Below are 16,327 nucleotides of genomic sequence, written 5' to 3' on the forward strand. Positions count from 1 at the left end.
TTCCAACAGAAAAAAATGTTCCAACATGTGTTTTTTTCAAACATGTTGGAACAGCTCAAGCATGCAAACATATCTGTAGCACTCATAGATGATCAAGATGCAAAAAAATATTCAAAGATTATAACGCCAAAGGAGAAGTTTACTGAGTTCTTAGTATCCTCATTTTCTTTTGGACAGAGCAGGTGAAGTTATTTGCAACAGAACCTCTTTTCACTGAAACTGCATCTGAGAAATAATCTGAAATTCAGGTGTTGTTAGAGGAGGCTTGAAAAGCAGTGAACAAAATAAATTTCCACTTCTTTAAAGTTTGAATTATCAGATTAAAATAGAAGATTTTTTACACAATATCATTCCTACCATGTTTTTTTGCATGACAAAGGTGTAGATGTTCAACAGTAACAGGACTTGTTTTAGCAAAAAAAGGCTACATTGAGAGTGTTACTCGTAATGGTCTAGTCTTACTCTCTGATTCAGAAGTTTGCAATTCTGCAGATTGCTGGAGGATGTATGGGAGAAAGTATTTCTCTTTACTTGCCATGTTCTTACACTCTTTCCTTGGATATTAACCATGACAAAAAGAGATTATGGAATAAATAGCTTATAGACTGAAAGAAGACAACTTTTTATGATGTTGTTTGAATGTACTCATTGTTCCTTGAGAGAGTATATGTTCTTGAAAAAGTGTCTTAATGACCACTGTTGATTTTTTTGTATAAGCAGTTTGTAAGTGGCTTTGAGACACTCTTCAGTTGTAGGTCACAGTGCAGAAGTAGAGTTGTATGAAGACACGTGGCATAATGGTGGTTGTTTTCTTAGAGCCATAGAATTACAGTATAATGAACTTTTAAGTTCTGCTGAAGTGCATATATCAACATGCTGAAGCAATACAAAAGTGAACATGGCAAATAGTAATTATTAATCATTAATTTTCTGCTCATGAGTTGTACGATCAACATTAAGCATGGATTTCAAAAAAGCTTTTAAAAGTATTTTCTGAGCCTAATCATTACTTTTATAAATAATTTATTTTTCCATTTTTATTTTGGAAGGCCACATCTGTCCCAAATTTTTCATACATGGGAGCCCGGTTGTGTAACTATCTGTCTCACCACCTAACCATTAGTCCACAAAGTGGGAACTTCCGACAGTTGCTGCTTCAAAGGTCAGTATCAGTCAGTTTAAGCCTTATTCTCTTCAGTTACATCTTTCTGGTATGTGTGTTAACTCCTTCTGTTGCATACGAAGAGATACTTATTTAAAATATTACAGATTGAGGAGTATCAAAACACAGGTACACCCTGGGTACTTAAAATATTTTCATATTTTTAAATACAAAAATAGGGCTCCATTTGAAGGTCTGTGTGATCTTTTGAACTGAGTATATTAGGCTGATCCCCAAAATAGTGCAAATTGGAAAGTTAATCTATTTTAAAAGTATACTAAATCTATTTATTTAAAAGTATAATAAATCTATTCTAAAAATATACTAAATGCACACATAGGTACTGTTCTTGTCCTTTGACTCTTGCCAGTACTTACTTAACTGTGGTTTTTTAATTAGTGCTTTGGATTTTTGCCTGGAATTGCTGTGTAAGGTTTATTCACTGATAGGCTAACTGACTTTGTATCTAGGAAATAGTTGTATAAAATCCAGAAGGATAATTTTTTCTCAGTTTCAGTTGTTGCAAATTTCTGGGGACTGCACTTAATAATGATTAGACTTTGTAGTTGACAAAAATGCAAAATTTTTCAATTGTTATATATCCTCTCAAATATTACTGCATGACATTTGAAGGAGTACTGTTTTAGACACTTCAGAATTCTTTAGAAATTTACCTTTTGATTTTTGTTTAAAGACAGCTTTTTGTTTAAAGAACAGTATTCTAAGCTTCAGGTTTGCCTCTTATTTGAAAAGTTTTTACTTAATCCAGCAAAAGTGTGGTAAACTTACTGTAGTGCATTCCAATGGTCTTTTATCATGAGTGGAATGTTGTGGTTTAACCTGGCAGGTAGCTAAACGGCTTGCAGCCCCTCACTCACTTCCCCCACCCTCCCAATGAGATAGGCAAGAGATTTGGGGGCAGGAAAAGAAGTATTCACGGGTTGAGATAAAGATATTTTATTGGGACAGAAAAGGATGTGGATATAATAACAGTGATAAAAGAATTAGCATATAGAAAACAAAAGGCACACCATGCAATTGCTCACCACCCACAATGCCCTGAGAGTTCCTGAGCAGCAGCCTCCAGCAGCTTTTTCCCTGGTTTGTATGCTAAGCATGAGGGCACATGGGATGGAATATCTGTGGGGTCAGCGTGGGGTCAGTGATGTCTCCCCTCAGCTTCACCCCAACCTCCTCACTGGTGGGCTGGGGTGAGAAGCAGAAGAGTCCTTGATGTAGTGCAAGCACTGAGGCAAAAGCTAAAACCAGGGACTGCAGAAGCTGCAAACACTAATTTTTCTCTCTTTTTTTGGTTGTTGTTCTCCTTTTTTTATTGTTGTTGTTTGTTTATTTTGTTTTATTCTTTCTTTCAAAGTCATTGTTACGATTTTTTTAAACTGTGTGTTACTTTGTTACTTGAACATGAAAAGAATTCCCTGTTAATGTTGCATTTTTTGCTTCTTGGTTTTGAAGCAAACCCAATTGATAACATTAATGTTAGCACCAGATATTAGTTTAAAGTTGCTTATGTTTTGCTTGCTAAAATGGATGAAATTGAGAGTGGGGAGGGTGTGTGCAGATAAACAGCCTAATAATGTGACCGCAAAGAGATCATCTTCTGTTTCTCAACTAAGTTTCTACGTGAAACTTTGTATTTCAATTCTTAAGATTTTCCAGTTTCTCCACTTTTTTTCAATCCATTGCACAATCATTCAGAATACGTTAAAATTTGTCTGGGTTTCCTTTTATCTCAAATATTTTTAATTTTGTTTTTGTACTGTTATGTAAACTTGTGTGGTTTGGCACAGTTGCTAAATACTAGAAAAATTACTTCACTGCCACAGTATGTTAATCCTATTTTTGTATTTATATTTAAATTACAGAATCATAGAACTATTGGGTTGGAAGAGGCCTTAAAAATTATCTAGTTCCAAACCCCTCTGGCCATGGAGAGAGAACCTTCTGCTAGACCAGGTTTCTCAGAGCCCCATACAGCCTGGCTTTAAACACAGGGATGAGGCCTCCACAGCTTCTCTGTGTGGAACCTGTCTCGGTGCCTCACCACAGTCACAGTAAAAAATTTCTTCCTAACATCTAGTCGAAACCTGTCCTCTGTTAGTATGAATCCATTCCCCTCTGTCCTGTCACTACATGCCTGTGTGAAAAGTCCTTCTCCCGCCCTCTTTGGGGTCCCTTTTAGGTACTGGAAAGTGCTACAATGTGTCAGGGATGCCTTCTCTGCTCCCTGCTGAGCAGTCCCAGCTCTCTCAGCCTGTGCACACAGGAGAGCTGCTCAGGGCCGGTGATCAGCTTAGTGGCCTCTTCTGGTCTCACTCAATATGTTTGTGTCCTCCCTGTTCAGTGGACCCCAGCTCTGGATGCAGTGCTTCAGGTGGGTCTCAGCAGAGCAGAGGGGCAGAATCCCCTCCCTCCCCTGCTGCCCATGGGGCTCTGATGCAGGATACAGTTGGCTTTCTGGGCTTCAAGCGTGCACTGTCATATTGATCTTCTCATCACACCCCCAAGCCCTTATTGGCAGGACTGCTTTCAACTACTTCCCTGCCTGAGCTGTTCTTATTGCTTGGGATTGCCTTGACCCATATGCAGAACTTTACACTTGAACTTCATGAGTTGCACAAGGCCACCTCTCAAGCCTGTCAGGGTCCCTCTTGTTTGCCATCCCTTCCCTCTAGAGTGTCACTTAACATCGCTCAGCTGGGTGTCTGAGTGTATTACTGTCACTTAACATGGCAAGATAAAGAATTAATGAAATAAGTGTAAAGGCATCTAAGACAATGTGGTAAGCACCCTGAAGAAGGGAACGTGTCTACTTCATTTCTTTGGGCGTTGGCTCCCTGTATTACTGTTGCACATCCTGGACCCATATTCAGTTGTAAAAATTGTGTAACTGTTAATTTCTACATGTTGTAAGTTGTTCTGTTTAATTTTGCTGCATCAGATATCTCAGTGCTTAAAGACCTAATCATGTAATTATATGTGTTTCTCTAAAAGGATGCAAATCCACTGTTTCTTTGTGAAGGCCTCTTATTCCCTTCACAGATCATAGATCCCAGCTTTCAGCATGTAACAGTTTTCATGCAGTTCATAAGTTCTCAGCATTCCTTTAAATGAGTAGCATGTTACATTTGTTGGAATGGCTACAGATGGTGTAATTGTGCTTTGATTTTTACAGGTGTCGAACAGAGTATGAAAACAGAGATGAAGCTACTAAAGGGGATGAGACTACTAGAAAAGAATTTCATGCCTTTGTGCTGTTCTTAGCTGAACTTTATCTTAACTTAGAGGTAAGAAGAAGGTTGGCTGTCATGTGGCTCTTCATACATTTTTTGGTGTGTATAGGTAAACACTGAAGTGGACTATAATTTGAGGTGTTTTCCAAAGGCAGAGGGCAGTAAAGTAAAAGAACTTTAGAACAGTTTCATTATGATGGATATGTCCAAGAAATATATAAACAAAAAAGGACAAGATCATTAGAAGAGAAATGTATAAAAATGAAAATGTAAGAATTTGTGGGAAGAGCCAACCACAAACATCTTTGAAATGAAGCTTTTATTTTCTTTTTTACTGGCAAAACCCCTAGATGGCTATACTTAACCAATATATTAAATGTTATTAAATGCCTAGCAGAAGCAGATCAGGATGAAAAACATGTAATTTTTTCAGTATTCAGGTGCTAATAAGAGGTGTTAACAAACACCTGAGGCAGATGTGAAAATCCTCAAAATGAGAAATTAAAAATGCACACTTTTAAAGGTACTTCTTCTGATTGTTGAGTCATTGGTGCATGCAATCTTGTATTTAGCAACTTCATGCATCTGTGATATGTTCAAAAATGTGTACAATTTTTTTTTATTTTTATGCCTGTGCATTCACCAAGTTCACTTCCTGCTGTAGCGTAGTTAAAAATACACATATAACTTGATTGTTTCAGTGGTTTGATTTAAGCAAACACTATAAAAATGTTCAGCTGGCATGAGGAAGATCCTTCTCTAACTCTTCGCTTTCTGGACTGTAAGTGGTCCTTGAAATCTACTTTTCACGTGCTAGATGAACACAATGAAGATTTTCAAAGACTTTGGGACAGGGGAAGTTGTCCGTTTGTGGAGTATACCATAGTCATTGGAGTATATCTTTTGGTTTTAAACCATTTTCTGTAATTTTTTCATTATATAAAGACTGCTTTCTAGAACTAAGCTACCACTGCTGTAGAGAATAGGCAATGCAGTGTGGAAAAGAGCATGAGGTTCTGGGAATTTGGTAATTTTTGGACCATTAGGCAGGCACTTGATAGCTTTTCTTATTTTAGCAGAGAAACAAAATTCTAGACATGAATTGTTATGCCAGAATTGCAAGGAAATTACTCAGTAAGTTTTCCACTGACACTGAGCTGTGTGGTGTAGTCCATGTGCTGGCAGAAAGGGATGCCTCCCAGAGGGACCAAGACAGGCTTGGGAGGTGGGACCATGCAAACAAGGTCAAGTGCAAGTACTCATCTGGGCCAGGCACAAATACAGGCTGGGGGGAGAATCAGTCAGAAGCAGTTCTGCTGAGAAGGGTTTTGGGTGTTGGTGGATGAGGACCTCAGCATAACATGCATCAGAAGATGTATGGCCAGCAGATTAAAGTAGTTGATGACCTGAATGATATTTAAAGTCCCTTCCAACCCAAACCATGCTGTGATTCCATAAAAGTCTGTGTTCTAAAATGGTTACAGTATTTGGCATATAGATGTCAACTATATGGATCACAAACCAAATAATACAGCATTCAAGAGAGAAAATGTGCCCAAATTAATTTCTAAGCATTTTAAATATTGGGGGGTTTCTTATATGTTTTGCAGATTAAGGGAACAAAGGGACAGGTTACACGGGCAGAAATTCTTCAAGAAGGCCTTCGGGAATTACTGAATGCACTCTTCTCTAATCCTGTGGACAGTAATTTGATATGTGCAGTGAAACTGCTGAAGGTGAGACAGTAGTTTTAAAAGGAAAAAAATCATGTTTTTTAAACTGCCTAGCTTTAATATAGGGAATAGTTGGCTAAATTGCAAATGAGAAAGTATTTACAGGGGTTTATGCATTACAGCATTAGCAGAGCAAACTACTATTTTTGTTTTCCTTAGTACCATTAGGAAATTGAGCCAGCAAAAAAAGTAACAAGATGCTCTAAAAATAAATTCAAGGCCATTTGTGTACAAATGAGCAATAGAACTGAAGTTGAGGTGCCAACAAATAAATTTTTCCTCTAGATCTCATTTTGCTGCTTCTGGTGTAGGAGAAAACTGTAACATGTCTGAATGAATTGTGATATCTTAGGTATGCTCAGTGTTCTGAAGGACACCTGGCCATTGGGGTCCGCCACTTTTTGTGGCAAAAGGTTCTTAATATCTCTTTCTTCCTTCTGTGCTATGTCATTACTATTGTAGAAATATAGAGATTTCTCTTTCATGTGGAAAATAAACCTCTTTGCTCATAACCCATAGCTTTTCTTGTAAAATTGTTAGCCTCTGTGTAGGAGAAACTCTTATCTTCACTAGGTATCATTATACTTGTAGTTGGGAAAACAGTTTAAAATAGGAATGAAGGTTAAATGCTAAACAGTATTTTCCTGAAGATTTTTGGTTGGCTTGGTTTTTTTCCCTCATTCCTTACCCTTCCCTCATACTCCACTGCTTCTCAACCTGCTATATCTTGAATTTCATTTCTGACAGTTTCTCTTGATACCATAAACATAGAGAAGGGAAAAGAGATTTTTGTAATTTAAAACCTTCATTTGACGTTTGGATGTTTAAGGAGGTTGCTTCACAGCAAGTGTGAGATTGTGCTCAGTGAGCACATTCACTCCTGTGGTCAATCCTTATGTTGTCAGTGCTTCCCTGAGGCAAGGCCCACTGAAGAACCTTTTTAAGCAGCAGTACACAAATCAGGAAGCTTTACAGTGCAGTAAAGAAGAAAAGAAGAAAACCAGTCGTCTAAATTGTTTTATGACAGAATGCTATATCTAAACGGTGTTACAGAACAGACACTCTTTCTTTTCATGCAAATGTTTTCTGATGTTACATAGTATCTACAAATGTTGAGTATATACGTAGCTAGACTGGCCTACCTCATGAAACCTTAGCTTCACTACTGAAGCAATAAATGTCTCATTTTGTCTTTTCCATTTTATTTTTATACAGTGATAGATACAGGTTTTTCTCTGTTTGCTGTGCAATATGTTTTTTTTAATTAATCTTAATGCTATTACCTAATTATCCAGGATTAAGGTGAGACCACTGTGGGATACTATGAATGTCAAGCAAATGCTTACCAATATACTTGCTTTTCTCTTGGGATTTTATCCTTTGTATCATCAAGCACCATTCCAAGCATTTTTGATCATGTATTTATGCTGAGGAGATTGCTACTAGTGGCAAACTAATTATTTTTCTGATTTAACTCCTCCTGTACAATTATTGAGTAATGAAGTACCTATTCTTGTAGTAAAAAGCTTTCATCCACAGCTGCTCTAGACTGACTCCTGCTAAAGCTTTCCTGGCAGCAGTTCTAGCCTCATGCACTTTTCTATATTAAAGTTCAGGCTGGCTTCAGATAATTCTGGTTTCCCTTATATATACCCAGAAGAAATTCTCTGGCATGTGTGATGGTGGCCAAGTTGACTGAAGTGTTTCTAAAGCTCAATAAAGTATTTCTTGTTGTCATGTAAACTGGTGGAATCAGCTCAAAAATAAGATTTAAAGGAAATAAATGATGGTAGTATGTACTTAAATCAAGTAAGATCTGCCCAGTGTCACTGAAGAGTTGTTTCGAAATTGTATTTCAAGAATGAAACAAGTGGCTGTGAACTTCTAGGCAACATAAATATGGGACATGAAGCTCCTATACTGTCTGTAGTTTAAAATAAACTATGTACGAGGTCTGTTAATCTGTTTAGCAAAGAGATACAGGCAGCTGGGAGTGTCAGCCATCAGGTAGTTCAAGTGTCATGAATTGTTACAGAATCTCTTAAGTTGACTGTTTATTAAGGATATCTAATTAAAAAAAAAAATACTAATCCCTTGTCTTTAGTTGACAGGTTCTGTCTTAGAAGATGCCTGGAAAGAAAAAGGAAAGAATGATATGGAGGAAATGATTCAAAGAATTGAAAATGTTGTGTTGGATGCAAACTGTAGCAGGTGAGAAGAGAAGTTTATGTGCAGTGTTTTGTTTATATGTTATATGAAAAAGAACACCTTGAAAAAATCATCAACTATAATGAACAGGGCAAAAAAATTATCTTTGAAATTCATAATTATGAAAATTAATGTGTTGTGTGTGCAGGTCATTTTCCATGTAAAAAAAGGTGGTGTTTTTCAGTTGAAGGGTAATGTGGCTTTTTTGGCAGTTGGGTTGATTTTGTTTTGAGGTGGGGTTTTTGTATTTTATTTTTAATAGAGATTCAAGTTCCACTATTCAGTTAGGTTTTTTAACCTATTAGGTCTCAATATCTTCAGTGAGTGCTTTAGGCTCTTAAAGCAAGTATATACAAAGAGAAAATAGGGGCAACATCTCATAGTTTATACTTTTCATTTTGAATTGAACAGGCTTAAATACCTACAAAGAGTACTAAATATGTAGCAGTATTAAATAGATACAAATTATTATAAATGTAAAGGCAAACTGAAATATACTTTGTGGTTTGGTTTTTGTTTGTTTGGTTTTTTTGGAGAGCATATCTTTTTGGCAAGGTTTTAGCTTTAATCTGGGAAAAAACGAGTGGTTTTATATTAGTGACTGACTAATCATGAAACTGTCATAAAACCACCTGAGTGCATAAGGTTATCTGATTCTTCTGTGCTTCATCCTCAGCTTCTTGCAAACTTACCAAAAACCTGTAGAGGGCTCAAACACTGATCTCTTGCCATATGGAGGGAGGCCAAGAGTGGCTTATAACATCTGTGGGTTGTAATTGAGCTGCCCACAAGGAGGATGAAGAAATTTTTGCTTCAGGAACCAGAATAGATGGCACAAGCTAAGGCCTCAAAGATGTAGAGCAACAAACAAATTTTGATGCCTTTTTGCTGGTCCTAAAATAATGAGCTGGACACAGTTAGGTGACAAAAAGGGCTTATCTTACCAGGATCCTTAGGTGCTCAACTCACTGGGTGGAAAAGAGATGAAGATGCACACCCAGCATAATGTGTAGACAATGTCTGTATGTTTAGCAAATTAGCATAACTGACAGGGATCCCAAGGTAGAGACATAAGTGGTGAGATAATTCCCCCCCAGGGCAACCCTTTCTGAATTCCTCCCCCCCCCCCCAGATAGGAACTAAACTTTGTTTATGAAAATGTGTCTGGGACAGCTGGTCTCAGCCTTGGCTTTCCAGATAATCTAACCCTGCACCATTAGCTTGGAGCTGCTGAGGAATTTCTTCTGTCTTTCTGTGTAATATAGTAGATAAAATGCTATCTGCAAATACTGTAATAGGCTATGGAGCTATAAATATCCATGTAAAGAATATAGAGAATCTATAAAAGAAAAAAAGGCAAAAATCAATTTGGCATCAATTTCAGCTGGGAAAATAACTGTTTTTTTTTAATGTATTCTTTAACGATACACTTCTCCATAGACTAGCTTAAAAGAAGAAGAAATTTTCTTTTATTTTAGGGATTAAATGCGTGTTGATATCTGATGTACTGGGGGCATTATGTCTCACTTTTGACTGAAACATTTCATTATGATGGAGAAGACTAAAGTTAGGAGGATAGAATAGATAACTAAAATAAAATTCAAAGATAATCTTCCTTTTTTCCCCAGTATTATCCTTTATCAAAAAGGATTGTGTTCTTTAACTTGTATTGCAAGGTGTGGTATCTCAGTAAAAATTACAGCAGTTTCCTTTTTCATGTGAGTTCCCTACTTAACAGCAGAGGAAGAGAAGAGGTTGAATATCTCATTACTGACACATAAAGCATCTAGACTTGCAGTTGTAAAATTGAATGCAAAATTATCTACACAATGGACCAAATATTATCCTTCTTGAACTTGTTTTTTTGGATGGATTTAACTATCCTGTATTTGCACAGTAAGAGAAGCCAAATTTCTTGCTTGGCACAAAACATTCTAACTTTGGTAGTGCTTCTCTATTTCAGAGATGTGAAACACATGCTTCTAAAACTAGTAGAACTGCGATCTAGTAACTGGGGTAGAGTTCATGGAACAACTCCACATGCAGAAGCTACCCCGGAAAATGACCCAAACTATTTTATGGTAAGAATATATGGACATTTCAGTTCCTTAATTTCATGTGAATTTGGTTTGATTAATAGACAATTGCATTACTTGCTACTGCAAGCCTCTTTCTCTCTGAATACATATAACTTTCTGGATTACTTTATTTTTAGAATGAACCAACATTTTACACTTCTGATGGCGTTCCTTTCACTGCAGCAGACCCAGGTATGGCACAAGTTTAGCTTACCTGTCTTCTCAGTCTTCTTTAAAAAGTTGTAATTAAGTTTACAGCTTGTTGAAGAACATAAAATGTTACTCTTCAAGAATCTAAAAGCTATTCAGCTTAAAAGACAAAATTCTGCCTGAATTCCTGGTGGAGCACAGGATTTATTCTGTGTTAAAGGTAGATGTTTGAAATGGAGAATGTGCATTTGAGTTCATATAGGTCAGAAGAACTTGTTCAGTAATCCACAGCATCTGAGCTTTCCAAAAATATTCAAGTCTTCTTTTGTTTGTCCATTGTTAGTATCAAAATCAAATCAAAATCCTTGGTTTCCTTATGTGTAATCTGAGCACAACGGGGCACAACATCATTTGAGGTAAAGACATCTATCACAACCTTTACAATTCTATGGGAAATTTGGCATCATTCTTAGACATCCATTCGTGTCCTCAGAAAACACTGCCGAAGGATCTTTTCCTGTTAATACATTTCCCGCCTTTTATGATTTCTTTAACCAGCCAATTTTCAAACTTGATATTTCTGTTAATTTAGCAGAGTAGTCTTCTACATTACTCAGTCTCATTTTTACTTTGCCAGATTATCAAGAAAAATACCAAGAGCTGCTTGAAAGAGAGGATTTGTTTCCATATTATGAAGAAAATGGAGCAGATCTGTCAGGACCTGGAGAGCTGTATGTTTTCCTTTTTAGTGACGTATTTTTTTAATAATATTTATTTTTACTGTGAGGCAGTGATAGTTCAGACTTAGGATTCCAATGTTGACAAAAATGAAACTAAATAATGTAATTGTTACTTAGTTCTACAGTGGATGTATTTGTTCAGGTTTAAATTGGTTTTTAATCACACAAGTTTGAAACCTATTTCATGTTTATTCTACTGAGTATGGTAATTACATTTCAGATGTAATTCAGATGTTTATGCACATGTGCAAACATACTTCTGCACTTAAGAAAAAATTTGCAAGCAAAATGAAGCACCAAGCCTTCAAGTGTTTGTAGAGAGGCAAACTAAATTTGTTTGACTGATGTGCATGAACATCCCAGCAAGAGATGATTACCAAATTTCCAGTGTCTTTGAAAGGGAGAAAGTGTTAAATTTCTCTTTTCAGCCTAAGGACTATTCCCTTCAATTAGAGGGCTAGTCAGTATTCCTGTAGAGCAAGAAAAGCAACCTAATGGCAAAAGGGGAAGCAATAGTTGAGAATATAGCTGGACGTTTTGGCACCAGAATATAGCCTGACCAGTTTGGCACCATTATACGAAATATGGTCTAAAATAAATCGCTCTGAGCTTTTTGCTCACTAAAGAGGACTTTCAGACCATTATTTGACACACAAGAACATTTTCAGTGTTGTTTTTATGTGTGATAAGAGTGCAGGCCTGGATCAGTATTTTTTTAGTACATTAGAAAACTTTCAGTATGTACCTAGCTGAGGGGAACATAAAGAACATCAAGAACTGGAAGATATATTAGAGATGTCATCAGAAATCAACAAGCTCATACTGAAGGGAAAAAAGGACCCATTTGGACCTCTGCTTAGAAGAAAAATGCAAATTGAACACAGACATCCATTAAGAACAGAGCAAATCCTAAGAGTGTCATGTAGAACACACTGAGTCAACCTTCAAGCACAGTGACTGTAACCTTCTTTGTTGAAGACTTAAGAAAAGCTTAGACAAATGTCTGCTGATTCTCTGTCAGCTATTTCTTATGACATCAGGGAGGAGGGCTCTTTGTGAAGCCCCTTTCTTCTGAAGGCTACACTTCTACAAGAACAAAGGAACACATGACAAATATGTAGATTGCTTCCTCAATGCACATCACTTTGGAGCGAAAAAACTTCCTTACATATTTTCTATGTCCTTCTTTTACATATCAACAAACAGGAATGCAGTGTTTCTATATTAATGTATTCTGTCTTTGAGCTAGGATGTTGACCCATCAAAATTACACTAATATGTTACTAATTATGGTTTTTTGTAATTGGATCAGTACAGATGCATTATTAAATTTTCTGTCATGTTGGAAACTTTAGGTACTTCTGTCTTTTAAACTGGGCGGCATAAGATGATCTAAAAAGGTGGCAAACACTGTAGGTATTTGAACATATCTGCTGCTTTGAGGGTTCTGTTTATTTGTTTTCCTAGTATCCATTATTTTTTCCCTTTTCATTCCCTTTAGGAAAATGTCATAAATAACAGTCATTTATAAAGCTTTGTTTTATTCTTGACATCTACACAAATTCTAAAAATCTGTTGGCTCTGAAAATCTGTATGTAAATCTGTATATAAAGTGTTAACCTTTGGTCATTTTTTCCCCCCTCAGGTATTTTGATGAGATTGATGATGAGATGGATCCAGAAATCGAAGAAGCATATGAAAAATTCTGTCTAGAATCAGAACATAACAGAAAACAGTGAGATGTTATGTATTAATGTTAGTTTATTTAACCATTTTAGGTATGGTTAGAGTGAAGGGGGACACAAAACATTTGTACCAAAATGAGAAACTTGAGTTTCTCCAAGTACTAAAGTTACACAATTTCCATTTTGTTTAACAGAACCTGCCAAAAAATGTAAACCTATGCCCTGTAACTTAAAATGTTGTGTATATACCATAGTTTATTTTGTGAAAAATGTTTTTAGAACAATGTTTTGGCTGCAATAAAAATTATTTAAAAGTTATAATTGAAATTAAAATTTAATGGGGAACTGTCCCGTAAAACTTCCCTTGAGGAAGAAAGGGAAAGAATAATGATCCGAATTTGCTTGCTTGTTTGCTTTAGTATATATTGGGATTTACTCATCCTATTTACCATGTACACTGTCTTGCATTTACTTCCTCCACTTCCCCCTCCAAGAAGAGTATGATCCAAATAAGAAAGAAAATTTCTTTTCTGTATATCACAATCATGAAAAGTGGCTTGTGAAAGTTTTGTGTATGAGTTTTTGTTTTGTTCATTTCCTTTTTCTTCTTCTTTCAAAACACACATGGGTGAGGTCTGGACTTTTCTTTTTTCCTGGAATAAATATGTTACATGTTGACATGTGAAAAAGCAAGCAGTATTTTGGAAGTGAGGTGCTTTCAAGATTTTTGGTTCAGATAAGCTTATTTTCAAATCTACAAGAAAAAGCTATTCTGTAATTTGTTGTGTTCTTCAAGGCAATAGTAATACAGTTATGTTCTAAACCACGCTTCTCAAGAGTATGTGCAGTGCTTTTTTTCTTTTGCTTTTTTTTTCTAGTAATGTATCTAACATGTCTAACCTTTCCCAACCCCTCTGTAACTTTCTTTTATTCTTCTAATTTTATGTAGTTTGATTTAATTTTGTACTTGGAGTAAATTCATATATTTCATAAATGTTAACATTCTGAAGCCAGCTGCTCTTTTTTTGACTCCATATAATCATGCTAGTTTTCCTAGGATACTCCATAGTTGTTGTTGCCAAACTCAGTAGAAGTGTTTCCTGTTAGCTGTTGCTGGTTAGACTTGATTAGAAATCGTTACCAAAATGAAACACAAGTATTTCCCAACAGTTAGCTACTCTAAAGAACACGCATTGTAAATATGCATGTAAATAATTCTGATAATATTTCACTGTTATTTGTTTGGTTAAATAAGCTGTGCATCTGCTAGTAGAGTAAGCAGTGGCTGTTTTCTGGATGTTTATTTAACATACTTATTTAGGTTGGAGTTTTGGAAAATAAAATTTAAATAGCTTTATTTCCTTTGGTATAATATCACTACCTTGTCTTCTTGCTTTAAAACAAAAATGATATTTTATCTTCTTCTATCTTTCCTTCACTGAGCACTCCTTTCTCTTCTTCAAAGTACACAATTGCAGAGTCTATTATCTTTTGATTCTTGCTGGAAAAATAAAATGTATCCAAATGCAGTATGCTCAGAAAGACTGTATTAGCATTCCAAAGTCTTTAGACTAAAATTCAGAAACTAGAAATGTGAGAACTAGATGACTTTCAAATACATATTCTCTAAGTTGAGCACAATTTTCATACAAAACTTTTATTCTAAATACAGGTCAGACTTTCTGCTGGCTTTACAAGCAGATGTCTTGTGGAAATTATTTTTATTTAGAACTTATAATCCCAAGGAACAAGCATTCATATATGCTTTACAGTAAGGTAACAGTGACTCAAAGGGACATGCATTTTACATGTTTTAGTTTTGCATGATTTGTGGTGAGTCATCTTTTTCTGTCAGGTAGCTGTCAGCTCCAGATGTACTGTCAGCTTGTGGAAACAATAATTTTATGAGTAGATAAGAAGCATGCCAAATCCTAGGGTAAAAAAAATCAGGAACTGTATATATAGAGAACAGCTCAAGTCAAGTTTGCAATGCAAGGTTTTTCCTCCACTGAAAATATTAAAAATCATAAAGTGAGACTTTCATTCAAACTAGTGTAGAAGTTTATAGTCTGTACACATGAACTTTGTAGGTGCCTTCAGTCTTTACTGCAGCAGGGAAAAATTGGTTTTAACTCTGTCCTGCTGCATTAAAAAAACAGGATAATATTTTCATTAAACACTCAAGTATTTCCCACTTATCTTAAATCTCAAAGAACTTTGCTACAAGCTAGTGAATGTTTAGAGAGCAAAAGAAAGCAGCAGGTTTCTCACTGTCAGGATCCCCTTTGCTGCTTGTCTGCCCAATCCTAATCACCCATTGTTCTGTGTATGGTAGAGATAAGTCACGAGAGGTTTAAAGGTTATTTCACCTGAATTTTAGCATTTACAAATTTCAAATGCAATGTGTAAAAGTGTTTCTCATCTACAGGTTTCTGAACAATGCCTTGCAAATGTACAACTTTTTAAAAATATGTGTTTTCTTAATGGCATAATGGTAAATCAGTGAAGGCATAGAAGCATGGAAAGCAAAATTTGTGGGAGATGTGAAGCAAGATTCTTTAGCACTGGTTCTGAAAAGAAACAGGCTTCACATTTCAAATTTGAGCATGAGACCCAGGCTTTGCAGATCAGTAAAAGTGTGCACACTATTTCCCACTCTTGACAAATTATTATGATTTAGCAAAAATGTTTAGTATTTGAAAATCACACTTCGTTTGAAGGAATTTCAAAATGGGCTGCAAGAATTGCTGCTTTGCATGTGCTTTGCTGTTGCGTGATTTTCATATCCAGAAATGCAGCTTGTTCTCAGTATTTCCTTTTAAAATCTGCAAAGAAGTTCTTGCTAGTAGCCTTTGTCTTTCTTTTTTTTTAACAGATGACATCACTGGGTTTTAACTGTTGGGTTTGAGAATAATTGTACCATTAGAGAGAAGCAAGACTGGCCCAACCACATGCGGTATCACAAACTGCACATAGCTAGGTTGTTTTCTTTTTTCAGTAGAATAATCTGTTGTGGCACTGAATGTTAGTGACACTCGGTCTGGTTTGTACTAGTAATCTTTATTTTCCACTTGGACATTATTTCCTTATCACATTCTGCTTTTCCTTCCTACTGCACACAACTCATTGAATTACTGGCAGCTGAAGTTTCCAACTTCTCTTTGACTGAATTATAGTTCTAATCATCCAGTTATCCAAATCATCTAGTTGATACCAGACCAGAAAATGGCATTCCAGCCAAAACTCAGGGAAGATACCGTACTGTACCCTGAACTGCTAATTTGCCACCTCTACTTCAGCCTGTGTCACCTACTTCCACA

The 16,327-nt window shown here is 36.1% G+C and overlaps 1 protein-coding gene across 3 annotated transcripts in view; it reads left to right on the top strand.

The window, feature by feature from the left end:
- Positions 1–14,364, top strand: part of PAIP1 (poly(A) binding protein interacting protein 1) — a 28,472-nt gene extending 14,108 nt beyond the window's left edge. For all 3 annotated transcript variants that reach the window (XM_059492578.1, XM_059492577.1, XM_059492579.1), the window contains 8 exons: positions 1,050–1,162; positions 4,356–4,467; positions 6,024–6,149; positions 8,251–8,357; positions 10,318–10,435; positions 10,570–10,624; positions 11,220–11,313; positions 12,968–14,364. In XM_059492578.1, coding sequence (XP_059348561.1) covers positions 1,050–1,162; positions 4,356–4,467; positions 6,024–6,149; positions 8,251–8,357; positions 10,318–10,435; positions 10,570–10,624; positions 11,220–11,313; positions 12,968–13,061 — 819 coding nt within the window. In that variant the 3' untranslated portion in view covers positions 13,062–14,364. The remainder of the gene's footprint in view (positions 1–1,049; positions 1,163–4,355; positions 4,468–6,023; positions 6,150–8,250; positions 8,358–10,317; positions 10,436–10,569; positions 10,625–11,219; positions 11,314–12,967) is intronic.
- Positions 14,365–16,327: the final 1,963 nt, after the last annotated feature.

This window comes from Ammospiza nelsoni, chromosome Z (genome assembly GCF_027579445.1).
Source record: "Ammospiza nelsoni isolate bAmmNel1 chromosome Z, bAmmNel1.pri, whole genome shotgun sequence".
NCBI lineage: Eukaryota > Metazoa > Chordata > Aves > Passeriformes > Passerellidae > Ammospiza > Ammospiza nelsoni.